Source organism: Pelophylax lessonae (genome assembly GCF_965119305.1).
Source record: "Pelophylax lessonae genome assembly, chromosome: 1".
NCBI classification, from domain to species: Eukaryota; Metazoa; Chordata; class Amphibia; order Anura; family Ranidae; genus Pelophylax; species Pelophylax lessonae.
Genome location: NC_138768.1, coordinates 619,407,058 through 619,423,193, shown reverse-complemented (window position 1 = coordinate 619,423,193; position 16,136 = coordinate 619,407,058). Strand labels below are relative to the sequence as shown.

The window sequence follows — 16,136 nt, the reverse complement described above, 5'->3', positions numbered from 1 at the left end:
TCTCTAAGACTGATGAAGACAGTTCCTGGACAGTCTGGGATCCCTGATTAATCAAAGCATTGTCTAGGTGTGAATTCCCAGCAGAAGAGCTGGCATCAGGGCAGAACATCAAAGAGCTATGCCCAGCACCAACAGCAGCTTCTGGCTTCCTAAGAGAAGAGGCAGCCGGCCTTTCTCCCACATCACTGACAGAGACATGGGATTTTATGCCAGTAGCATCTGTGGAGTTACAACAAACTTCTCCCGCAGAAGCGCTGGCATCAGGGCTGAGTGCTACAAATCTGTGCCCCACACCAGCAGCAGTTCCAGGAGCCCAGGGTGAGAAGTGGTGGTTCTTTCCCAGTGGTAGTCAGAAATGCGGGGAGGGGAGGAAGCCATTTTCCCTCCCTAGTGGCAGGCCAAGGACCAGGAAAAGAAGGTGGTCTTCCTTCCTCCCAGGCGGCAGATCCACAGTTCAGGACAGGAGGTGGTTGTCCTCCCTCCCCAACAGTCAGACAGAGCGGAGGAAACTGTGTTCCCTCTCAGCAAGGATTCGTGCACCTATGAGACAGTACCAGAGAAATGTTTTCCCAGCAGCTGGATGAGAGTACAGAAGATGCCTGGCTCACCTCCCCAAGGCAGCTCAAGAACCAGGGAGGAGAGGAATCCGTCCTCTCTCCACAGCAGCAGATCCACAGGCCGGCAGACGAGGTGGTCATCTTCCCTCCCCAGTGGCAGTCTGAGATGCAGGGAGGGAAGGAAGCCGTTCCAGCTCCCCAGTGGGCAGTCTGAAATGAAAGGAGGGGAGGAAGCCTTTCCCCTTCCCCAGCAACAGGCCAAGGACCAGGGAGAGGAGGTGATCACCCCCCCTCCCCAGCGGCAGATCTACAGTCCACAAGAGTATGTGGTAATCCTCCCTCCCCAGTGGCAGGTCCACAGCCTGGAAGTGGAGGAAGCCGGCCTCCCTCCCCAACAGTTAGCTGGAGTGGATGATGTGGGGTCCCCAGCAGAAGCACTGGCATCTGGGCAGAGTGCTACATACATCTGCCCAGCACTACAATAACTCCAGGTCCCCAGTTCCAGGGAGCTTGGGCAGGTGGCCCCTCTCCCCAGTGATAAGCTGATGTAGTAAAGCCCCTACTCCCAGCTGAAGCACTGGCAACTAGGCGGAGCACTGCTTGCCTTTGCCTAGCACCTACAATGTCTCCACGACTTCCGGGAGTCAAGGCAGTCAGCCCCTCTCCCCAGCAGCAGACTGAGCCCTGGAATAGTAAAGACCAACCAGCTGACCACTGGCAGATTGATAAAGATTCTATGACCTCTATCCCACACCTACCAATGACAACTATTCCCTGCTGCCCAGAATGGAGATCATATGAACTAACTATGTGGGTTCACTTTTCCTGACTAATGCATGTCCAGACCAGGTTGAGGTCTGGGACCTTGTTAGTCTACTTTGTATTTGTAAGAAATGAGGATAGGGGCTTTTGGAGGGGACTGCAGGGTGGTCTCTTGCCTACTGGCTGTGGGATCTGGCTTTTGAGAGACCAGATCATTCTCTAATGATGGACAACCATGTGATGAATGCTGAGAGCGATGCTTGCATTAATTCTCTGAATAAGGACAATAACGTTTTCCTTCTGGAGTGGAAAGAAAGGTGTAATATTAATCTTGTCTGGGTAATGGTCAAAAAAATATGGTGGCCTGCAGACTGGGTTGGAGAGGTTCCTTCAGTTGGGACAAAAAAGGTATCAACATTACCCCTCAAGAAATCTTTGAAGGTAAATAAATTCAACCATTTCAGACTGTTGGAACATAGTGTAAGTTTTGTCTCATAGACTGTTGTAGACTGATGCTGAACAGTCTGGGATCCCTGATTAACCAAAGCACAGTCTAAGTGTGAATTCCCTTTGTTAATTGAGTTAATTGACTCATCTGTTGTTACTGTCTGTTGGCTTTTGGCTAACTCTTGGAGCTTCCCACATGATGGGATTAGCCTTGTGCCAACTCTACCTCGTCATCTAACCATTGTGTGATGTTTTGGGTAATATTTGGGTTTATTGCTCATGTGGTGACTGATCTCCTTTTGAAGTTTTAAAAAAAACTGTATTTCTGTGCAATCAGGGAACTGATGTTCCTTATTCACCTATTTATTTAGCCTCTAGTTAATGCTAACCATTTTGATTCAGGTTGTTTTAATATATTCTATGGGCATGAGGTGGTTAAAGAAGAAGAAAAAATAAATTTTTCTAGAAGGATTATTTGTATAATGGGAAATTAGCAAAGTGTCTGATAGAAGCAGACATATTTAAAGCCTATCACTTTAACAATAAGGATGAGCACCACAATTATGATAACATTATTTTAAAGGTAAAACTACTCATTTTGACTTTGCCTAAATCTCTGCAAAATTGTCCTCTAATTTTGCCATCATAGGTAAAGTTTGCTGATTGTATTCATAGAGATGTAAAATTTCTGGAAACTTAAGTTAGCAGAGCACCAATGTCTTCGTAAAAAAGCTCTGGAGCAACTGCACTTGCAAAGTACACAATCAATTTGCCTTTAGTAAATCAACCCCAGTGTGAATGGGTCAGAAATGTGTAATCCACAGAATGCTAAAGCCATGGGTGCCTAACAGACAGAGTGCAGGGTACAGAGTGCCTAATGCAGAGAGTGCAGAGGCCAGTAGTGTGTGATGCACAAAGTACAGGGGTGAGATTTGCATAACACAGAGATTGCAAGGATCAAAATGCATAACACAGAGAGTGCAGGACTCAGAATGCATAATGCAGAGAGTGGAATGCATAACACAGAGTGTGTAATGAACAGATTACAGGGGTTGTAAGTGCATTAAGCAGAAAAGGCAGGGCTCATGAGTGTGTAACACACAGAATACAGGGCTCAGGACTGCAGAGTGTTTAGGTCAGGAGTGAGTAACACACTGTGTGCAAGGTTCAGAAAAGCATAACACACTGAATGCAGGGACCAGAAGTGCCTAGCAGAGAGCCTGCAGTGGTCAGGAGTGCATAACTCTCAGAGAACAGGGCTCAGAGGTGTATAGCGCACAGAATGCAGGGGCCACAGGGAATACAGAGACCACTGGGCTCAGGAGTGCATAGTGAAAATAATGTAGGGGTCAGAAGTGTGTAACACACAGAGTGCAGGGGTCAGGAGTGAGGAATGCTGAGGGTGCAAAGCTCAGGAGTGCATAACACAGAGTGCAGGACTCAGCAATGCATACCACAGACAATGCAGGGCTTAGAATGCATAATGCAGAGAGTGTGGGACTCAGCAGTGTATGATGCAGAGAATGCTAGAGGCCAGGAGTGCATTATATAAAGAGTGTAGGACACAGGAATGCATAATGAAGAGAGTGCAGGGCTCAGGAATGCATAATGCACACAGTGCAGGGTTTAGGAGTGTGTGACATAGGATGGTCAGGGCTTAAGAGTGCAGAATACACATACATTCAGGGGCCAGGAGTGTCTAACACACAGAGTGCACAAACCAGGAGTGTACAATGCACAGACCTTTGTAGAGATCAACCAATAAATGATTCATCCACCCCATAGAAATACTTTCCAATCTTATATTCTCTCACAAGATGCAGCAGCAGTTCACAGATCTTGGAAGTAGTGATGGTTGAGAGAGGGGAACTCCTTCATCAGCTGTGTCATGGGAAAGAATAAAAGGTCAAATCGTCACTGGGAAGGCAGAAATGCACTGCAGTGCAAATATCTTGGGCAAGCAGCACCATGCAACACATACAAAAAATTAAATGTCACGTGGCTGCAACAAACTCAGAGTGTTCAACCCCTGTACCACACTAAGTATGCCAATACTTAGGAATCCACAATAAAGTTTGCTAACATTTTTGCAACTTCTGTAGCATACCTGGCTTGTGTTTTCTGAATACCTGGCTTGTGTTTTTCTTTAAAACTTGCATTTCACTAAAAATGTACCTGTATATATAAATAATATAAAAAAAGTTATCATATACATAAGAATGTGCACTCAAACTACAAAAATTTACTTTTTGTTTCAACAGAATCCATGTGATGATAGAAGACACAGAGATATCTGGTCTAGAGATAAAACCTGTGATCGTTTACCAAAATTTCTTGTGGTAGGACCTCAGAAGACTGGTGGGTAACTTCAAATCAAACTAGTTTCAATATTCTGACATAAGTTTGTTAAATTATCAGTTCATTTAAAACTGTTATTTTTTATGATAAAAGCTGTACTTCAACAATTTTTTATATCTCTGGGGCACTCTAATAAAATCTTCACTTGGGTCTTTTGGTTTACACACCATCATCATAGTCATTATGCGTCTGTCTCCCCTCTCCCTGTTGGATTATTTATCTATTTTACATAATGGTGAAAGCAACTGAAGAGGATCGAACACATAAAAAGTCAGTGTGAACACCTGAATCTCGCCAATGGATAGGAATAATAAACTTGGGAATTTATGGGAGGCTGATCTCTGATGCTTTGCAATATCCTACATATATTTGCCCACTAGCTTTCAATTAGAATTAGGCATCAAAGTATCTTCTCTCTGTGCTTGCATGGGTTTTGTCAGCATACTCTGGTTTTCTTCCACAATCCAAAGACCTGCTGGTAGGTTAATTGTCTCATGTCTAAATTGATTCTAGCATGTATGTTTGTGAGATAGGGAACTTAGATTGTACGCTCCTTGATGGCAGGAACTAATGTAAATATGCTGTATATAAAGTGCTGTGTACATTTTCTACACTATAAAAATACCTGTGATAAATAAATAATATGTAGGGTGCTTGATGCTTTAAATTACTTATGGGTTGTAATAATAAACCAATACAAAGAAATTTTAAAAAGACCCCATCACCACATTAAAATGTCTTAATATGCTTTAATTGATGCATTTAACTAAGTGCCTATTCTTGTGAAATTTTGTTCTGTAATCTTCCTGATATATACTATATCGTGCAAATGTTACAGGAATCCAGCACTTAAAGGAATTGTCAGATTCTTAGTTCCTCTAACCTGACTTGAGAATGTGAAGGGGAACCGTGAGCTCAGAACTGCCATTTCTGTGTTTACATGAGCTACTGCCAGTGCCAGTTGATCGCTCCAGACAATTTAAACATAGCAGCAATACCAGCTTTCTTTCTTCTGTGAATGTCAAGTGGGTCGCTGAGCCAAAAGTTTAGCAAAGCAGCTGCCAATTTGCATGGGGATCACAAGTTGCGTTGGCAAAGCTTTGTTTCCATAAGCCTCTAACTGCATATGGACACCATGCATGGATAGGACTGGAGACTGCTCTCTGCCAAAAACAAGATGGCAGCACTTTCAGAGCACATTGATTGGGGTATAATAGGAGCCCTTATCAACCACTTCCCTACCTTTATTGAAGGTAAAGGATATATTTATCATTTGGGCAAATGAAAATAAAAGGCAAGTGTAACATTTATAACATCAGCCAAATAAACAACCAAATAATAGACAAATGGAAATGTAAACCCATGATGTCATCAAAATAATTTTATAAAAAAGTATACAGGTTCCAAACAGCATGACTTTGGATAGACATTGCATACTGAGGCATTAAAACTACAGCCTAGTGGCATAGCAATTGCTATAAACCATGTTATAAAGCCAAAGGTGCAAAGGTGAAAGTTTTTTTAGAGCAGCATAACTCATTTTAGAGGCCATGAAGATCCCTCATCAATGGTAACACACAACAACTTTATTTATCTCTTGATAAAGAGGCTTTTTGTTGCCTCAAAACATTTCTAGGAATTCAGATTCTGTGGCAGCAAGGATCCCTGCTTCTGGAGAATGAGCATATATAGGATCTTCTGTAACAGGGGACAAAATAATGGCCAGAATTAATTACCTAATTATTAATAAATAAATAAAGTTCATGTAAACCTTAAGAGCCGGTTCACACTGAGGCGATCCGACTTCGGGGAGCGACCTGTGAAGTCGCGTGCACCGCAACTTCGGCGCGACTTGCAGGGACTTCACATAATGGAAGTCTATGCAAGTCGCTCCCAAGTCGCCCCAAAGTAGTACAGGACCCTTTTTCTAAGTCGGAGCGACTTGTGTCGCTCCTATTAGAATGGGTCCTGTACTACTCAATGGGCCGCGACCTACTGCGACTTGTCAGGCTGACAAGTCGCCTGACAAGTCGCGCTAGTCTGAATGGGCTCTTACTGAAAGGCTATGAAGTTGTTGAGAAAACTGTTAACATTTCAAAGTGAATATTCAACCATCCAATCAGATGCTAGGAAAAATCAATATTTTTTGCTAGTTTTCTCGCACATGATTAGGTATTTATAGGGAACACAGCAACAGTTTCCTGTCAAAAACAGTTACCTGGGAAAAACAGGTGCCAACTGGCTAAAAGCAATCAGAATTAAAACTGTAGTGGGGAAAAAGAGTGTATAAAAATGTATAAGCAACAGATATGAGAGAATGTTGTTATAAACCACAATGAAAAAAAAAAACAAAATAAATGAAAAGTGAGATCATAAAATAAAGAATCCTAATGAGAACAAAAACAAATGATAAAAAAGAGATAAGTCAAAGTTAAACAATAATGAAAAAGGTGACTAATAAGAAGGGTCTAAAAATAAATAAAGAGCGGAAATAAATCCTTATCGGAGAAAAATAAGATGTTGTGTTAAAAAATGTTGAGAAGTGACCGAGAAAAAAAAATGAACAACTTAAAATGATAGTTGAAATTGAAACCATTTTGTGTCCCCCCGTTCAAGGGAACATAACAGGGATTGGGGAGAGAATACCAGTGGGCATATGAGAAATTGTCAACCTGAGAAAAAGGAGTAAGAGCAATCCTATTATATGTATAGCCATGTAATGTGCTCATTGTATAAAATTGAAAAAAAAAGGAGAATCAGAATGGGAAGAAGGGAAAGGGGGGGGGGATAACTGAGCATTTGACAGTTGACAAAATGCCTTTTCATAATAATCAATGATGTTAAGAACTAAGACTGCTTCTCCCTAATCCACTTTGATTGGAATGTTTGGATCTTCTTTTAAAAGTCCAGTCCATTTCCGTTTTGTCAAATTGGAATGGGGATATGTAAAAGATGTTTTGACGTTACAGTGATAAGGTCCTGTTCGACAAGCTTCTAAAACAGGTCCAGTTTTTCACCTCATGGCTGGATAGGGTAAAAATCAGAATCTGAAATTTCGTGTATGTGAAATTTCCAGGACCTTAGTCTTATCTGAAACCAATATGCCAGAAAACTCATGAGAATCTAATGAACTCATGTCATGAATCAGGCAAAAAGTAATTAAAGTCCTATTCCATAGAAATTGAACTCCTATTGTGAGAGGCTATATTGGCAGTAATAGATAAATCAGTGTCCAAATAGTGCTTTTTTAGTGTTAAATGACATGTCATATTTGTTGCTTACATGTTTTATACACTTTTTTTTTTTTGTTTTTGCCACCACAGCTTTAATTCTCATTGCTCTTTGATAGTTGCCCTCTGTTTTTAACCTTTTATCACTATCCTCCCCCTGCAGCTAATAAAGCATAAAAGCTTTCATCCTGCTCTATTCTCCCACCCTATGACTAAGCCCCAGTGGCAGGGGAGAAATGCATCAGTGTGTGTGGTGTGGTGGAGATATGTAGGCCACTCCTTATCCACTCCATGTTTTGGGACACAGAGATATGCGTTCACATTGTACACCTATTACCTGTCACTCTAAAACTAGTGGATCAACCCTATGTAATGTCCTAAAGAACTATATATCATTTTAAACTGCCATTTTTTTTTTCAAAAAAATATTTTGCTGCATTTCAGTACTGCTGATCAGCTGCAACCACTTCTTCTACATACATACACTCTAGTAATGGCTGCATCACATTACTCAGGCCACATTTTTGGGCTGATCACCATTTATAGGTATACCTTTAGGGAAAGCTGTAGATTTAAATTGTATGTACTTTATATTTTCTTATATTCTAGTTATTAAATAGTCAGATGAACCAATACTGAATTTTGTCATAATGCATCCATCCACAGTTTCTCTGTACCTTTTTTTGCTTCCTCGTGGATCCTCACGTGTCCTCCTGCTTCAGTCTGAATTACATTTATATTAATAATTATTTATTGTGAAATCCAAAAGCAAATGTGGCAGATGGCCAAGAGGGAAATCCTATTGCTATAGCCCCCATGAAGTATAAAATGCCAGTGGGTAACTAATATACCCAGGGCTCAAATATCAATTTTGTGTGGTTTGCCCATTGTGGACAATGATATATCATTGCCAGACAGTGACAATGTCAAAATGTATGATGCATACTGTAGTAATCATGAAATAACATTATTTATGAGCTATGAAATAAAATCATGTCTTGTCTATTATACCCCCTTCTCTAAGGAGAAGAAGGGGAATAAGAGACACAATGATATTGTTAGCAACACAGCACAGGTTGTGCTTTTTTGGCTAATGTAAGCCAGTGTTCTAAAAAGACTTTAAAAATGTTAAGGTTACGTTGACCTTAAAAAAAAAAAAAAAATGCACATTTTTGATTAACCTTTTTTTACAAGCCTAAAGCATTGCAGATCATGGGTGATCAGCAGATCATAGGAGAAATGTCCAGCCTCATCTAAAGCGCTCATCAGTGCCTTGGTAATTCATTGATTGATTCATTCATTCACTACAAGCCGCCAGCTGCAATAGCTGACTGTAGATAAAGTTCTCCACAAAACTCTGTGAATAAATGACGTAGCCGGGTGGGCGGAACCCTACACTACCACAATTTTTTTACTTATGAGAGTGGGTGCAGGGAGAAGATCTCAGGCCCACTGTCACAACAGAAACTTAGGGAAAGGGGTTTGCGGGGGCTGCTAGTAATGTGCTGCTTGTTACATCCTAAATATGGGTGTAACATGTTACTAAAGGTGAACTTTTCCTTTTATGTGAACAAATCACCAGGACTATATGGCTTACACGTAGGAGTTCTCAAAGAACTTAGCCAGGTAACTGCTAGACCAATATTCCTAAACTTTACCACTTCCCCGGGGTAGACGTTATATGAAGTCATTTACTTTGAGTGAAGATATCTGGGTGATGCCTGCCGCTACAGGCATAATCCAGATTTTTTTTTCAGCCAGCGGTTCCCTTCATTGTAAAAGCCATCATAGTGGCTTGATTGCTTTAACAGCCGGCGGGAGAGGACGTCCCCCCTCCAGCCACCCTCTGGGGATTTTCTGTTTTCTCCTGTGCAGTCAGGGAGCAGGAGAATGAATTCGCCATGGCGGCAGTTTACCAGAGCTTAATGTGTGACATGTTTGGTATCTATTCACTTAGTGTAACATCATACAAAAAATTAGGGTAAATATTATGTTTTTTTTTTTTTTTAATTCATGAAAGTTTTTTTTTTTTAACTAGCGTTTGAAAAATGGCTGGACAAATACCATGTGACATAACAAAATGGCACAGACCACCAATTTTATTCTTCCCTAAGGTCTCTGCAAATAAATAAATAAATAAATTATACAAAAATTATTTTTATATGTAGGAGAGAAATGACAGAACTCGCTTGGGTGGCAGGTGGTTAAGGACAGCTTTTTGACTGGAATGGTACCAGCTGATTGGTTAAAAGCTAACATGGTACCAATATTCAAGAAAGAGCCAAGATTTATACCTTGAAACTACAGGTCAGTCAGCCTAACATCAATAGTATGTAAACTTTTAGAGGGGATGACAAGGAAACTATATCCAAGCATATGCAGATGAAAATAGTATCATTAGTAGTAACCAGCATGGATTTATAAAGGATCATTCCTGCTAGACCAACCTATTAAAATTGTATAAGCAAGTGAGCTGCCTCTGGATTTAAGCCTCTGGCTGTAGTGTTCATGAAGTTTGCCAAAAGCATTTGACACAGTACCACATAAACGCTTAATTTAAAAAACCCTTATTGCTTACAGGAGTACATCCAGATAGTATATATTCAGAATGGCCTGGAGTTGTGAGCGAGGGTCCCCAGAGTTTGGCCCTGGGAACAATTCTGTTTAGCTTGTTAATAAATGATATAGAAGTTTGTAAAAATAGGTCTATCTCATTGTGTGATGATGATTTGAAGCTAAGCAGGGTAATAACCTGACAACAGAATAAAGCAATTTTGCAAGAAGACCTCAATAAAAAAGAGGAGCTGCTAACTACATAGCAAATAAGGTTCAATGTGGGAAAAAGTAAAGTAAAGCACTTGGGGGCTAAAAATATGGATTCAGATTACACGCTAGCAACAAAACTGGGGCAATGAAGGATCGAAAAGAATCTGGGAACAGACTCAGCAATAGCATGTAACGCCAAGCTGCAGCAAGCAAGGCCAGTAGACTAATAGCATGCATTAAAAAGAATATACAGATAAAAGTGAAGGGCAAGAAAACTAAGTGAGTTGGAGGATCTTAGGTATGAGGAACAGGTACACATTAAACCTATTTTCGCTGGAGAATAAATGCTTAAGAAAAGATATGATTGCAATATACAAATATCTAATGATGATTCTAGCATAGGGAGGAAACTATTCAGTCTTAAGTTGCTCAGGAAGACATGTGGCCACTCAATGAAGTTGGACTAGAAGCTGTGTAACTTTATACTTTTCAGGGGTTTTTTTTAACTGTTAGTGCAGTAAGGACGTGGAATTCCCTTTCACAATTGGTGGTTTCAGCGGGCAGTGTCAATTATTTTTAAAAGCTTTTAGATGGGCATCTTAGGGAACACAGTCTACAGGAATATGGAAAATACATACACACACCCACACAGGTTGAACTTAATGGACTGGTGTCTTTATTGAACCTTGCCAACTATGAAACTATAAAACGAAATAAGTAATAAAGCGCAATTAATTAGACAAAATAAAAAAATAAAAAGACAGCTTTTGGGTTTTTTAAACAGTTTTCCCTTTTGAAAATTGCCTAGTTGGCAACACTATAAAAATATGACAATCCTTCAAACTACATGCACATTATGAAAATTGGAGTTTTTAGAACTTGCAGTGACAACATTAAGATGTCCTGGTGATGAGATACATGATAATGTGAAAAAAAAAGTATCTCTAAAATATTTTAGGAACAATCAAGTAGCAGATGTTGATTTTTTTCTTTATTGTAATGCTATGTACCAGGGAGATGCATGTAATTAAAAAATGTTATTTGAAAGCCTTACTTTGTTAACTGTTTCAAATTACATGCTTCTAGGAATTAGTTTGTTTCATTTTTTTGCTATGCATTAAAACCTTAAAATGAATCTATGGTCACAGCATACAGTTTAATTCTATAACATCAGAATTGCAGTAGATATACAAGCAATAGTTATATTTGACAATCCAATGTAAATTTCCAATCTCTTTCCGCAACTTCCTGGATTCCCTGCATGCATTGCAGTTTCTGTTGTCATTATGATTTAAAAAGAGTAAACACAGTTGATTGATAATAAATGGCTTCAGCAAAAACACTAACCATGAGTAAAAGAAAAGTGTTTGTGTTATCATTCAAATTCTCGGAAAAATGGCCAAGAAATCATACATTCTGCCAGGGTATGTAAACGTATGACTACAACTGTAGTCTAAATATAACCAGTTGACCCTATCAAACGCCTTCTCTGCCTGTATTAGAGGCAAAGAAAGAAAATATCTCTGATCCAACCTGATCTCGAGTCTCAGCATCGCTGATGATTGAGGTATTCATGCACCACATAGTATGTTTGGGAGCAGAGGGGGACTGGATACTGGGGCCTTGTCCAAACACATTATAAGTCCGATTGTGAACTGAGAGATTTTTTGTAACAGGGCTTTGGAGATCAAGAACAGGTCAATCCTAGAATACGATCTTTAGGTATTCGAATAGAAAAAATTGTCCCTCTTAGTACTGTGTTGTCACCTCCAGGGGTCGTAGAGGTCCTCAAGGGAGAGCAATGAGGATAGAGCTGTGGATTTCCTATGCTTTGTATTAGATGAATCCAACTGGGAATCTACAACTTCACCACATATTATAATTTGATCTTAAGGGTAGTGTTGGATTTTTTGCAAAATGGTCTTATAAAAAGATTTCTGGTGGACGTTGGGTGTGTAAATATTCACGATGATGAAAGAGTAGATATTGAAGGTGGCTGACAGGATTAAGTATCTGCCTGAGGGATCCTTATCAGGATGGGTGAGAGTGAAAGATACAGAGGATCGCACCACGATCATGGCTCCCCTCGCTTTTTTGTCAGCCCGTCCCTGAAAACAGTGGGGACATAATTTGTGGGGGCATTGGGGGAATTTATGTTCTGAGAAGTGTATCTCCTGAATGCCTTCTGGAAGATAGCTTCTCTCCAGAGAAGTGAGCATTTAAAGGGGCTGTTGAGGCATTCAAGGAGACAATTGTGAGCATCATGTCCCAAGTCAAAATGAATATGGGAGTAAGTGATGTAGTGGTACTAAGATGGACAAGCTCTGACTACAAAGGAAAAGACAGAGGTTGAGGGGAGGAGTGAACATGTTGCTAAGGCAATGCTATAAACAAAAATAGGTATGAGCAGGTCAAGACTCTTTACAGTATGTTGTAGAGGTCTTGATCTATGCATACAACAATAAATCAAATCTGAATGCAATTATAAACCAGAAAACTAGATATTGGCTTATATAGAACAAAGATGCGAATGAACGAGAAACAAGGAATGTGCTTAGCATGCTTGAGCAGTGGAACGTGGAAGGGAAATCATAGGGGCTTTCACTCCTCCAGTACGAAATCAAACAATAAAGAGAAATAATATCCAGCCTTAGGTATGTATGTCCATGGCAGAGAGGATAGAATATGTAGGCACACCATAGTTATGGCAAAGCCTGTTAGTCCCAAGGATTGGAGATCCTAGAGGATGGCCTCACATTGAAGGTGGGTGTAGGTACTTGTGAAATTAAACCCCAATTGTTGAGCTTTTTACATCCTCCTTACAGATTAATATGGTGACTTGTTGATTGCAGTAAGTTACCAGCAGCTTTGTCCGATGGCCTCATTTATAGGTTATTTTATGCTCATTCAATACTGTGGTGACAACAGCAAAGGGCTTGCGTACTTGGGAGGTAGCAGCTGATATGCCATTTTAGAGTGATACCTTGGTAAAAGGTTCCAGTAAGGAATGTGAGGCCCTCCCTGCAGACATGATATCCTCTTTGGCATGAAAGAAGTGCATTTTTTACTAGAATGTCTCTGGGGACAGAGGCTGGCAAGTGTTATAGTTTGCGGATCCTGTGCACACAGTCAAAGTGCGTGTCATTCATTGTTAGTAACGGAACAAGCTTGTGAAAAAGCTGGTGTAGATACGGCACTATTTCAGGGGTGGCGAGGGATTCAGGGACCCCCCTAATCTTAATATTTCACTGTCTCAACTTATCTTCAAGATCTGCGACTTTTAAACCGTGCATGTGAATAGCAGTGGCTTGGTCATCTTGTATGTCCACAATAGCATTATGGGCTTTAGTAGCTTCAGATAAATGCTGTTCAATATGGTCAGTACACTTCTCTACAGAGTTAAGGCTGTCTTGCAATTGATTTATGGAGACATTTAATTCCTGGGGGGAGATCAGCCTGTAAAGATAATAGCATGGCTTTAAGGAAATGCTCTGATGCCGGGTTATCAGTAGTAGGGTATGCTTCAAGGTACTGTGTGGCTGACAGGTCTGCTGTGGAACTACAGGTCCCAGTGACATATTGTGTCTTCACCTGAAACTGTTTGTCAAGGAAGTGAACAGGTGGATCTGCTAGTCTCTTACTTGTGTCTCCTGGAGAGGTGATCTGCTCAGTGAGGCAATCTGCCATGACCTCCATGTCAGAGGGAGAGGCTGCAGCTGTAATAAGCTGTTCTGGCGGCTGCTCCGGATCTCCTCTTTTCTGGCCGGCGCCATGTTGTTGTCCCTGCTGTGCGGGCCGCATGTAAAAGTCTAAGAGTCTGTAGGGTCCCTTGGGCTGAGATTTCTTCCAGGTCATAGTCCGGGGGGTGCCCTGGATATATATCCCTCCTTTTAGAGGGTGGATGCCGGATAAAGAGAGCTTGGAGATGCTTGTCTGTGGTGTGAAGGAGCAGAGCAGAAGACTCAAGCGGCCATCTTCAGCAGTGGCCAGGCCACGCCCCTTATTTTTCTTTGTTTATTACCTTCTAAAGTCATCAATAATCTGTTTAGGTTACTGTTTATCTATTTATTAAAACAGTACATGACTACATTACTTTACACAGCGTGATTCTGAGCATCCAGTTTAATTTTGCTTTGCATAGGACTGAGTATGAATCTAAAAATGAGTATGAATCTAAATTTAGAAGTCACAACTGAAGGTGTTTAGCCTATAGCACCTGAATACATTATGCAAAAATATTACATTTCCTGTTAATATGCCTCCTGAAACATTTGTGACCCTAAATCTCTATTACTGTGTAACATCTTATCTATTCTAATAAATAATGGACTGTAGTGCATGACATTAATTTGTAACCTATGAGCTGTTAACTTGCAAGCATTTTTTCCATATCCACTACATGATTATCTACACAATAATATCTTATTGTTGGGTTTGTGTTGTCATGAGCAAAAATGATAAGTTTATCAGAAAGAAACAACTTAAAAATTTAAAACCTTTAACATTTTTGAAAAAAGGGAATTTTTAGACCTACACTCAAATCATATTCAATATCATTTATTTGTAAGGATCAACTCATAAGGACCTGCTCATCTCTATATCACTTCTACTGGTCTTTTGCCCAAGTGGTGGGCTCTTTTTTTTTTTTTTCCAATTGTGTTTATTTGGATTTCAAAGGTAATGACATACATTGGGATATGATAGTACATGGAACAACAAAATAATAGTAACCAAAGTGCTACAGAATTGTACATGTAGTACTATAGGAAATTAAAAGCAGAAAACATTTGCTGGGTACATCCCTTGAAAAAGAAAAGATAACTATGATTTAACGGTAAAATGAGCAGCTGAATCAACAAGAGTGACATCCCTGGGGTACCTAGGGGGTTCTCGTGTCACTGTTACAGATGAGCATAACAAAGAAAGTGGCGGAGCCATGCTGACCACTGTGTACAAAACGCTTGGCTTTTGCAATTTTTGACAGCGAGCATGAGTTCAAATTTGGCCTGGGTGTTGAGTTGTGTCAAAAAGGAATTTAACTCCAGAGGGTCTGGCTGTTTCCATTTCAGGGCAATAGATTTCTTGGCTGCAGTCATGCAGTGGATCAGGAAGGGCAGATGGATTTTGGGCCATTGTTCAAAGTTTAGTAGTAGAAGAGCTATGGCAGGGCCTAGAGATCGTTTGATGCTGATGACTGATGAGATAATACTTTTTCCCATAAAGTTAGGAGTTTGGGGGCAGAACCACCAGATATGAGGAAGGGAGTCTATTTCATCACAATTTCTCCAGCAATTTGGTGAGGTATGTTTGGAGAATTTAGATATTCAGAGAGGAGTAAAATACCAATGGTGTAAGAGCTTTAGGTGTGATTCCCAATGCGTTGTGCAATAGGAGACTTTTAGCAGGTTGTTAGTTGCGTTGAACCATTGTGAGTGGCTGAAAGTACAAGAGAGATCAGATTGCCATTTCTTCATTGATTTGATTTTCTCATGAGAAGGGATGCCATTGGTAGCCGGTAGAAATAAGTGATGTCTTTTTTGTTTGTGGTAGTAGAGTTGTAGAAGGATAGGATTTTATGCAGAACGGAGATGACTGATGTGAGGATAGGACCCATGATATGTCGATATGTAGATACTTATAACAATCACTATGAGGGAGGCAGTAGTGCTGTTGCAGGGATTCATATAAGAACAGGTTGAAGTTGTCCAGAAGTTGTCCGACTGAGGGGATACCCGCTTTTGACCATTCATTTAGAGATAGATCTTTGGTAAAGAATTCCAGTGTAGAGAGTGGGAGAATATGAAAGTCAATAGGGGATTTTTTTAAAAAGTCGGATCGAGAATTACTTCAGAAGGAGAGAGTCGCTTTGATATTGTAAAAGGGGGATAGTGGGGGGAGGGGGATGAGGCCAAGAAGAAGTGCACCCAGGAGACTTCTGAGTGGACATCCAATGATAGATTTTTCTATAGAGGCCCATAGTTTATGTCTGGGAGGTGACCACCATGCAAAGGATTGG

The 16,136-nt window shown here is 40.4% G+C and overlaps 1 protein-coding gene across 3 annotated transcripts in view; it reads left to right on the top strand.

Moving 5' to 3' along the window:
* LOC309561575 (bifunctional heparan sulfate N-deacetylase/N-sulfotransferase 4-like) overlaps window positions 1-16,136 on the top strand; it is a 565,820-nt gene that overhangs the window by 470,559 nt on the left and 79,125 nt on the right. For all 3 annotated transcript variants that reach the window (XR_014225581.1, XR_014225582.1, XM_082265564.1), the window contains exon 8: window positions 4,028-4,124. Coding sequence is in view for 1 of the 3 variants with exons in the window: in XM_082265564.1 (XP_082121690.1) it covers window positions 4,028-4,124 (97 nt within the window). In the remaining 2 variants the exon portion in view is untranslated. The remainder of the gene's footprint in view (window positions 1-4,027; window positions 4,125-16,136) is intronic.